The sequence below is a fragment of the Rhipicephalus microplus genome, chromosome 4 (genome assembly GCF_043290135.1).
Source record: "Rhipicephalus microplus isolate Deutch F79 chromosome 4, USDA_Rmic, whole genome shotgun sequence".
Lineage (NCBI taxonomy): Eukaryota > Metazoa > Arthropoda > Arachnida > Ixodida > Ixodidae > Rhipicephalus > Rhipicephalus microplus.
Genome location: NC_134703.1, coordinates 241,516,809 through 241,526,790, shown reverse-complemented (window position 1 = coordinate 241,526,790; position 9,982 = coordinate 241,516,809). Strand labels below are relative to the sequence as shown.

The following is a 9,982-nucleotide window of genomic DNA, read 5'->3' as shown; positions in this document are numbered from 1 at the left end:
AGTAACGTGTTTTCCCGTTTTCCTCAGAATGGCATCCTTTAGTTCTTTAGGTTTCACATTACAAGAAATCAACTCCTGAAGTTGCTCCTCGGGACCTATTTTATGGTTGTGCACACCCGCTAAATTTACAACTTCATAATAGGGCTGTAGAGAAACCCGCAGCGCAAGCTTCAGTTCAACGTTGCAACCTGTACAGTTGAAGCGTTGATTGGATCGAATATTTTGTCCCCTCAGATTTGGATGCCCTGCGTGGCAACAAACAAATTTAACTCGAACATAAGGAAAGTCTGCTTTGTTTAAATCTTTCTCAGTACACAATGGGTTTTTATCTGATTTTTCAATACGCATCGGATGGAACCCTTCACTTTTCCATCCTTCAGCTAGCTTTAAACTCCTTATAAGTGCTGAATGTGCTCCCTACAGAAAGATTTCCTCCACCTGTGCAAATATGGCTGTGTGACAATTTTGCTGAAGTTGCTCTGTGCTCACCACGAAGTGTGGAAGCGCTGGTGTCAGCTGCATTGCTGCCCTTGCAGAGAACCACACCTTCTGACTGGGGGCTCACCGTGGATGTTACGTCGCAGGCGTCGGGTGGCCCACAGTCAGAAGGTGGGCTCTGCTAAAAAGCAGCAGAGCACAGTGGCACGGCAGTAGGCCCAGTCTTCTTCACTTTGTGGTGCACACTCGCACCACTGACAAGAGCAGGAGAAACTGGTTTCTTGTTACTGTGCCCTGTCCTATTTTCGACTCAACCCCCTTTTCTACATGGGGATCACCACGAAGTGTGAAAGCGCCGGTGTCAGCTGCACTGCTGCCCTTGCACAGAACCACACCTTCTGACTGGGGGCTCACCGTGGATGTTACGTCGCAGGCGTCGGGTGGCCCACAGTCAGAAGGTGGGCTCTGCTCAAAAGCAGCAGAGCACAGTGGCACAGCAGTACGCCCAGTCTTCGTCACTTTGTGGTGCACACTCGCACCACTGACAAGAGCAGGAGAAACTGGTTTCTTGTTACTGTGCCCTTTCCTATTTTCGACTCTAACCTCCTTTTCTACACGGGGATCATCACGAGGTGTGGAAGTGCTGGTGTCAGCCGCACTGCTGCCCTTGCGCAGAACCACACCTCCTGACTGGGGGCTCACCGTGGATGTTACGTCGCAGGCGTCGGGTGGCCCACAGTCAGAAGGTGGGCTCTGCTCAAAAGCAGCAGGGCACAGTGGCACGGCAGTACGCCCAGTCTTCTTCACTTTGTGCTGCATCCACACACCACCGACAAGTGCAGGAGCGCGCACAGGGTGCCGTTTTACTTGAGCGAAAACAGTCACAGCTGAAGCCCTGGTGCATGCCACTGCAGTTATTGGCAGCGAAGGGTACCCATGAGCAGGGTCTGTTTCTGTGACCTTAGGTGTCACTGACATCGCACTGTGACATTGTAGGGTAGCAGAATCAGACTTCCGTGCAACGTCCGACCACATTTCCTTGCATGGAGATGCAGGGGCTACAACAAGCATAGGGTCTGTGGAAAGAGCTGGGAAATGAGTTACATTATTCCAATACTGTGCCAGCCCTTTTGACTGATCACTGTACTGGAATCGAAGCTTCTTGTGGTCCTTTTCTTTCTGGTGCTGCTGCTGTAATGCTCCATTGTGGCTTGCCTCAAGGTCCTTGCTTGCTTCCTTGATGGCTGCACGTAGCAGGCACCCCAACAGCTGGAACACAGAAGAGCACATTTACAGTTGAACCCCACCATAACGGAAGCCCCAAAGAATGAAGTTCTCATAGCAATGAAGAAATATAACGTCCATGATGAACATTCATTGAGTACAAGGTGTTTGCTCTCTCTCAACAGCGAAGAGATTTTAAAAGCACTCCCAAAATACATGTTAGTAATATGCGACTGTTTTAGACCCTTAAACTAGGTGAGAAAGTAGATGTAAAAAAATTGCAGCGGCGCTCATTTCACAAGTCGGGCACTTGGGTATTTGCCAAAAGGCATTGGTGCAACCATTGCTGTTTACATTGTTGGACAATGATGATAGCAAAATGACTTCTTTTTCTTCAAAAGAAGACTTTTTGCTAATGCTTCTGTTGGTACAAGGTGTTTGCTCTCTCTCAACAGCGAAGAGATTTTAAAAGCACTCCCAAAATACATGTTAGTAATATGCGACTGTTTTAGACCCTTAAACTAGGTGAGAAAGTAGATGTAAAAAAATTGCAGCGGCGCTCATTTCACAAGTCGGGCACTTGGGTATTTGCCAAAAGGCGTTGGTGCAACCATTGCTGTTTAGGTTGTTGGACAATGATGATAGCAAAATGACTTCTTTTACTTCAAAAGAAGACTTTTTGCTAATGCTTCTGTTGGTAACTATATCAGCACATGACATATACTGTGCCATAATTTCGATAGATGTTCTGTAGACTGCCTAACTTCTTGCTGATGTGCTTCTGTCCAAACGCATGCCAAGACCTCACAGAAATTGCTTACGTACAGTGTTGTTTGGCATTTCAGCTTCAATGGAGCGACACCAGGTGCTGTTGGTCTACATGACTTTGTGTGAGCTGATGCCGACCTGATCGAATGCGAGGAGTTCTGCAATTTTCAGGTAACTCAGAAGGCAGCCACGTGACCCAAAATTTTTTCTCTGAGAAAAATTTTACCACTTCACTATTTTAAACACAGTGCTCCAGCAAGATTTTTTTCCAATACATTTAAGACGGTTGCCAAAACGGCTGGGACGTTCGATGTATAATGATCGAATTACATAAATGACTTGCAGAATTTTTACTTTATATATCAGACATTGCTGCCCTGTTTTGGAAACAAGTAAGGCATATCAGACATCTCATTTTCAGTATTTCAATTAAGAGAATAAAATGGGCTAACATGGGTTTGATGAAATATGATCTGTGTTCATAACAATAACAGTAACAGTAGTATTGATCTTTCCTTTGATGCACAATAGGGAATTCACATTTACACCAGATGCTTGTCAACTCATGGCAGAGATAATGCACATAAGGGAGGTAACCTCACTGGCCTCCTTAGTAGTTCTTGTCAGATTGCTTATTCTGCACTTCTGAGTAAAGGAGCTGCTGTTGCATAAAGGCTGTGCACCAGTGAGCTTACCCGTTGGCGCCTCTCAAATATACTGTGGTAATGAACACACAGTAAAACCCGCTTATATCATTGGTAGCCGAAGTCGCAAATAGTCCCACTGCACGCGTCATTTCACTCTAATCAAATCATTTCGGAAGGCTCTACATGTGCAAAACATGATCAACAAGCAGCCGCTCGATTCCGACGATCTAAGCATTTTATTTTATTTTTATTCATGATATACTGCGAACCATTTAAGGTCCAAGCAGGAAAGGTACAGCAAGTTCAAAGGTAAAATAAAAGTACAACAAAGTTACAACAAAATTGATACTGTTACACACGAAATGTAAGAAAAACATAGCAATCACCATCAAATTATACTCGTTTCCAGAGGGCTGAGTACACCCACTGCAACACAATCCATAAGCAAAGCACCACACTCTTAGGCACACAACAAATTGTTAAATCAAACAAGTATTGTGAAAGCCAGGAAACACAAGGCGCATTTCATGGTGAAAAGGAAAGAAGAGTAGAGTTTCGGGGCAACAAATTCCACTCAGAGATTGATTTCGGGAAAAAAGAGTGTTTGTATAAATTAGTTCTTGCGAAAATTGGCTTGATGCTACAGCTGTTTTTGTGACGAGAAGGCCTGGAAGAATCCTTTACCATGTAGTTTTCTGGCTTTATTTCGAGTTAAGAAAAATATATTAGACGGAGTAAGTTAAGTAAAGCAGCTCGTCGTCTGTCCTCAAGAGGTTCAAGATTTGCCAACTGCAACATCGCAGAGGGGGATTCGCGGCGTCTATACCTACTGTAAATAAAACGGGCTGCCAGGCGCTGAATTTTTTCTATCTTTTGTATATTGCTCTTTGTGTGAGGGTCCCATACTACGGAGGCGTACTCCAAGGAAGGCCTTACCATTGTTTTGTAAGCTTTAAGCTTTAAGGAACTGGGGGCATTAGCTAATCGATGCTTTAGAAACCCTAGTTTTTTACGTGCGGAAGAGGACGTATTTACTATATGGGTTGTCCAGTTGAGGCTTGAGGTAATTGTAACACCCAAATATTTATATTCTTCGACTTGTGTAATCTATGACCCTTTTATCTCATATATAAAGTGAAACTTGTTGATTTTGTTGGTGATACACAAGTGAGCAGTTTTTTCTAGATTAATTACCATGTTCCACTCGGAACACCAAGTTTCCAAGTTACCGACGTTTCTGTTTAAAACTTGTTGATCTGCCGTTGAGTTTATGACTTTGAAAAGAATGCAGTCGTCTGCGAACAGTTTAACTGATACGCTGGTATCTATTGCTTGAGCCAAATCATTAATATAAATGTTAAATAAAACAGGACCGAGTACGGACCCCTGCGGTACTCCGGAAAAAACGTCTAAGAAACGCGAGCGCGAGCCCTCAATCTCTACGTATTGTTTTCGGTTTAGTAGGTAAGATGTGACCCAATTTGTTATATCTGAAGGAACGCCAATTGACTTCAGTTTATTTATTAATTTTTTATGGGGAACTTTGTCGAACGCCTTCGAGAGGTCAAAAAAGATCACGTCAACCTGGCTACCAGCATCTAGAGCCTTCGCAAATTCATTAATTGTAGTTCATAACAGCGTAGTAGTAGAAAGACCTCGTCGGAAACCGTGTTGGTGCTCAGTGAGAATATTTTGGGATTGAAGAAAGTTATTGAGGTATTTTGCGATAATATGTTCCAGCAGTTTACAACAATGACAGGTGAGAGAGATGGGCCGATAGTTACAAAAATTGAGACGGTTACCCTTCTTATACACAGGAGTCACACGTGCAATACGCCAATCATCAGGTATCGCACCAGACGAAACGGATTTCTGCAAAATGACTACAAGGAACCTGGCTAACAGTGTAGCATAGCGTCTGAGAAATGCGGAAGGGATATCATCAGGGCCTGTCGATTTTTTCGGATCCAATCGCAAAAGCAATTCTGTGACACCTTCCAAAGAAATCTGAATGACACCACAATCATCATTTTCACAAACAGCCCCGTTTAAAGGATCTGACGTTGAAAACACACTTTGGAAATACTCGTTAAACACCTCCGCCACTTCTCTTGGATCAGTAAGTACCCGATCACCCTTGGCGATTTGATCAAGCCTCGTGCCACCCTTATGAGATAAAAATTGCCAAAATTTAGAGGGACTTCCGGATACAAAACGATTGAGTGTCACATTAAAGTAGTGATCCCTAGAAGCAGCTAATTTGGACTTTAATGTAGCCTGTAAATTAGAAATGTCTGCTTGAGCAGCATTGGAACGTTTCCGCAAGCGTTTTAATTTGCGCTTCACATGAATTATTTCTCTATTTATCCACGGATTCGTCCTGCCAACTTTTTTCACTTTATCTGGAATAAAATGCTGGATACAGAAATGACAGTGCGCTTTGAACTTTGTCCATAATGTATTGATGTCATCACTATCATCAAACAAAACAATGGCTTCCTCGAGATAATTAGTTATATTTACATCATCTGCAGATGTGTACTGCTTTATAGTAATAGGTTTGTATTGGGGTGGGTTGGATTGGCGTGGGAGCAATGACGTAAAGTATACCAATTTATGATCTGAAATTCCCTCACAAATATCGGTGGTAATGTCAGTTATAGTTGAGGAGCACAAGACGAGATCTAGAATCGAAGACGTACAGCTTGTCACCCAAGTGGGAAGTAAAACGGTTTGGGTCAGATTAAACGCCAAGAGCATGTCCAGAAAAATTTCAGAATTCGGTATGTCTGTTGGGCCGCACTTTAGTGTTTCCCAATTAATACAAGGCAGATTGAAATCCCCAACAACTAAAAGAATTTGGTTGCGATACTTATTTAGCTTGTAAAGTTTTAACAAGAAATCTGGCTCAGCATTGGGCGGTCTGTACAGACCTACGACGATGATTTGGTTTCGTAAAAATTCACATCTGCAAAGCACACTTTCGTGGTCGACATCAATCTCGGGCAATTGATGTGACGGCACACCACTTTTGACAAGAACTGCAGTGCCACCGCCCCTTGTTTTGCGATCCTTACGATAGCACGTATATGAAGGCGGAAACACGCAACTATCTCGATCGTCAGGGTGCAACCAGGTTTCTGAAATTACGGCTATGTGAGGATCATAGGATAGCAGAACATGTTCAAACTGTTCTTGTTTGTTCCGCAAGCTCTGTGCATTGAGGTTTATCAAACGAAGCCGCTTGTGCGCTAAGGTTTGCTCGTCATTGTGATGTCAATCTTCTGAGCGCGCAGCGCTGCGCAACAGTTTTTTACGGTTTTGATGCTCGTCCCATACGTAGACGTCATTATGGATGTAAAGCTTATCATAAACTAAGTACGCCTTATCACCCTGACTTCTGTTGTCCTTTACTGTTTTCCAGAGCCTTTTTCGTAGCTGAAGTGTTGCTTGCGAGTAGTCGTGAGATATTGATACACCCGAATCTTTTAGTATGCTACACTTCTTGAAAAGCAAAAGTTTTTCGTTGTAATTGTACAACCGCACAATGACCGGCCTTGGGCGTTGTTCATTCACCCGTCCAATTCTATGAATGCGCTCCACGGAAGTAACTGTGACCTTTAGGGTGTCTTGGAAAACTTTAGAAACAACTTTGTCTTCCAAAATTTCTCTGTTTTCGTCTGGTCCTTCCGGTATGCCGAATACGACCAAATTATTCCTTCTTGAACGATCTTCGTAATCGACAAGCTTTTTGTCTTGTTCTGTCAGAGCCTTTTCTACGCGCTGTATTCTTCCCTCCAGTTTCTTTATTTTTTCTTCGTTCGCCTTTGATACCTTTAATACTTCGTCTAGTTTGGAAAGTTTTTTGTTAATGTCTGAAAGTATGGTGTCGCGTTTCTTTTGTTCCTCTTTAGATTGTTTTAGTTCAGCTAGTATACTATTTATAAGTTCCTCAAGATCTGGACCAGGGTTGCTCTCCACATCACCACACAGCAAAATCGTCAAGACAGACCAGCAATCGTCAACAATTTGGACACATTGCCGAGGGCACGGCAGAATCAAAAGAGCGTAGCAACTAGTACGGACAGATGAATTAGGGGTGTGAAAACTGACCTGCACGACAATCCATGCAAGCTTAGACATGTTGTTCTGAAGAACGTTGCCGTGCCCTCTGAGGCGGAAGGCGAAATCTTGGTGCTTTATACTCGGCTCCACTGACGTCACCGATGACTGAAGCCAACGGCGTGGTTCACTGGAGACGAGGGTGCGTAGCTGCGATGTCGACGGTGGTTTCCACGTGCCTGGAGCGCGATCCAGTGGCGCATGCCCAGAGTGGGATGGCCGTCCAGTATCAGGCAGCGGACCAGGCTTGACAAGAAGAAACACCTGCACGACAATCCATGCAAGCTTAGACATGTTGTTCTGGAGAACGTTGCCGTGCCCTCTCTTATGCAACTTATGTTCAAAGGTCGTCCGTGGACCTGCAGTGCCAACATAACGAATTAACTCTGGAAAAAACGAAAAAGGCCGTAGCGGAATGCCGCTAACTAAATACTCCAACGTCCACGTTTACGTGGCCTTCACCGCGCGGTACCACATTGCGTGGAAATTATATGTAGGACGACTATCACAGCTACACACGCCTAATTTCACCTAATTTTATCTTTCGCGGGCGCTTTCAATGAAGCACGTGCACTGTAGCGCTGCAAGCACGCTTACGTTTTCTTGGAGGATTGAATTCGTATCTTCTAAATGCAACAATTGCAATATGTGTCGTTGACTCGTCGCTAACCCGTAACTTTGATCGTCCGCAGCCGCTACCGACTAGGCAGCTAGCCCCTTATAACATCCACATTAATTGCTTACCTGGCTAACATGTTTCGTCGGGTGCACGCCGTCAGCCTTCAGCATTCCCATTAGCTCGCATGTGCCGTCCACGAAACCGTAGCCGTTCTTGTGGCACAGCGCCTGCAAAATGGCATTCGTCTCCCCGGCATCCATGTTGAACGCCTCCAATTCTCCGACAGACAGCGCCCACTGGCACTGGCGCAAACTCGCTTGTCTCGGCAGAATTGCAGACACTACAACACGGATTGACGGATTGACATCAAGAATTCTGGAGATCAGTGATCGGAACCTGGCAATCAGCACGAGGGGTTCTTCACCGACATTGTTAGTGCCAATGTGAAGAACGACCACGTGCACATCTGCCAGAGAATGAGCAATTAAAGAGAACAATTTCTCGATCCGCACACCGCTGAATGAGCGAACCTCGACATGTGTCCTGGAGCTCAATGTGAAACACCCTGTGAGGTACTTCAACATTGAGTCTCCGGCAACGAGTGCACGGGTCATGTTAGGGTTGGCTTTTCAGCAGCTGCACACGAACACTTCAAGCACACTTAGATAGAGAAATAAATGCGAACAAGCTACAACGCGAAAAGTGCAACAGAATTGACAGGCACAACTGGAAGATCACATGCAATCTCCAACACGATACGGTAGCAGAATCCGCCGGCTGTCAACGGTTAGAATGGTCCGCACAGTCAACCGCACAACCAACGCCGACTGCGTTGACACAACTGACCACCACTGAACAACGAGGGCAGTAGGTCCGTGGTTCACCTGCACCAATTGGAACCAGTTCACGACTGTGCACGCGAAGTTCAGAAATTGTGCAGCGTGAGTTCAGCGGTGCAGGCACAGCGCGACCCCCGGAACGAATGACGATGAGCCAACAGTTCACGCCGTACAGCTAACATTGAACGATGGCGAACCACACATGTGGACAGTTTATGAGGCGCAAACATAATGGCGAAACACACCGCGTTTGAAGAGGCGGGTATGAAGCCTAAGCCACCTACACTAAAGTGCTGCATCGTCTGCTCAGCTGCACATGCGACTGCACCAAGCCAGCACCATCAGTGTAGGTGGTGCAGGAAAATCTTGAACCAGTGCTGCCCCTCATCTACACCTTTTGAAACGAATGACAGAGTTAAAAGGTCGTCAATGCTGCACCGCTGAAACGAATGACAAAGTGCAGCACCCTGTGATCTGGTTCACGTGGTGCAGGTGAATCGAACGAATCTAGTGCTCGGGAACAAAGTTCCGAAATGAGAGCTTTTACCGGTATGCTTTCTGTGCGCGCGCCAAAGGCGGGCGCAAGGCAGTATGGGAAGGCGAAGCGCAAGCCGCTGCAGGGCTTCGGCCGCCGATGTTTCGTCTGCTCAACTTGCACCCTTGCTTGCAGCGCGTGGGAGCGTGTTGCGCTGTTGCAGCGCGTGCATGCGAACACGTTGTTGCAAGACTAACGCGGGTTTGTGAGTACGCAATGTACACATGCCGATAAATCCACCGACAATAGACAGGATGCAGTATATTTGGTTCCTAAACGGGGGATCAAAAACTCCTTAAACAGAAATGACTGTGCAGCTGGGCTGGGTCGTCCGGTGCTTCCTTGGTAATTTTTCATGGCAAATTCTGGTATCTATGCGGCGTCTGCATTATGTAAAAAGCAGCGTTAGGTGTCAGTGAAAATTCCAGGTATGAGCTAGCCGGAGGACGTTTGCACCTTTATGTTTTCCTTGCGGCACACAGCCCTTGCAGGAGCGAAACAGGCTATCAATACAGAGTTTCAGTGCGGCGGCTCCAAGTGGCTTGCGTACATGAGCCCTTGCGTTCTTTTGTATTCTCCACAGGTGTGGCGGTGAGTTCAAAGACACGCAATAGCATGCGCGTGCTACAGGCAGCTAGGGGTACCCGACATTAAAACGCGCGTGTGCACGCACGCGCGCGCCCGTGTGGATGCGGATGCTGCTATCGGGCACACACACACACACACACACACACACACACACACACACACACACACACACACACACACACACACACACACACACACACAC

The 9,982-nt window shown here is 45.7% G+C and overlaps 1 protein-coding gene across 1 annotated transcript; it reads right to left on the bottom strand.

The window, feature by feature from the left end:
- Positions 1–230: 230 nt before the first annotated feature.
- Positions 231–8,078, bottom strand: LOC142814496 (uncharacterized). The gene is made up of 4 exons (XM_075893264.1): positions 7,944–8,078; positions 7,191–7,463; positions 1,153–1,707; positions 231–245 (listed from the first exon to the last, which is right to left on the bottom strand). The coding sequence occupies exons 1-4, from the start codon at positions 8,076–8,078 to the stop codon at positions 231–233; spliced, it is 978 nt and encodes a 325-aa protein (XP_075749379.1).
- Positions 8,079–9,982: the final 1,904 nt, after the last annotated feature.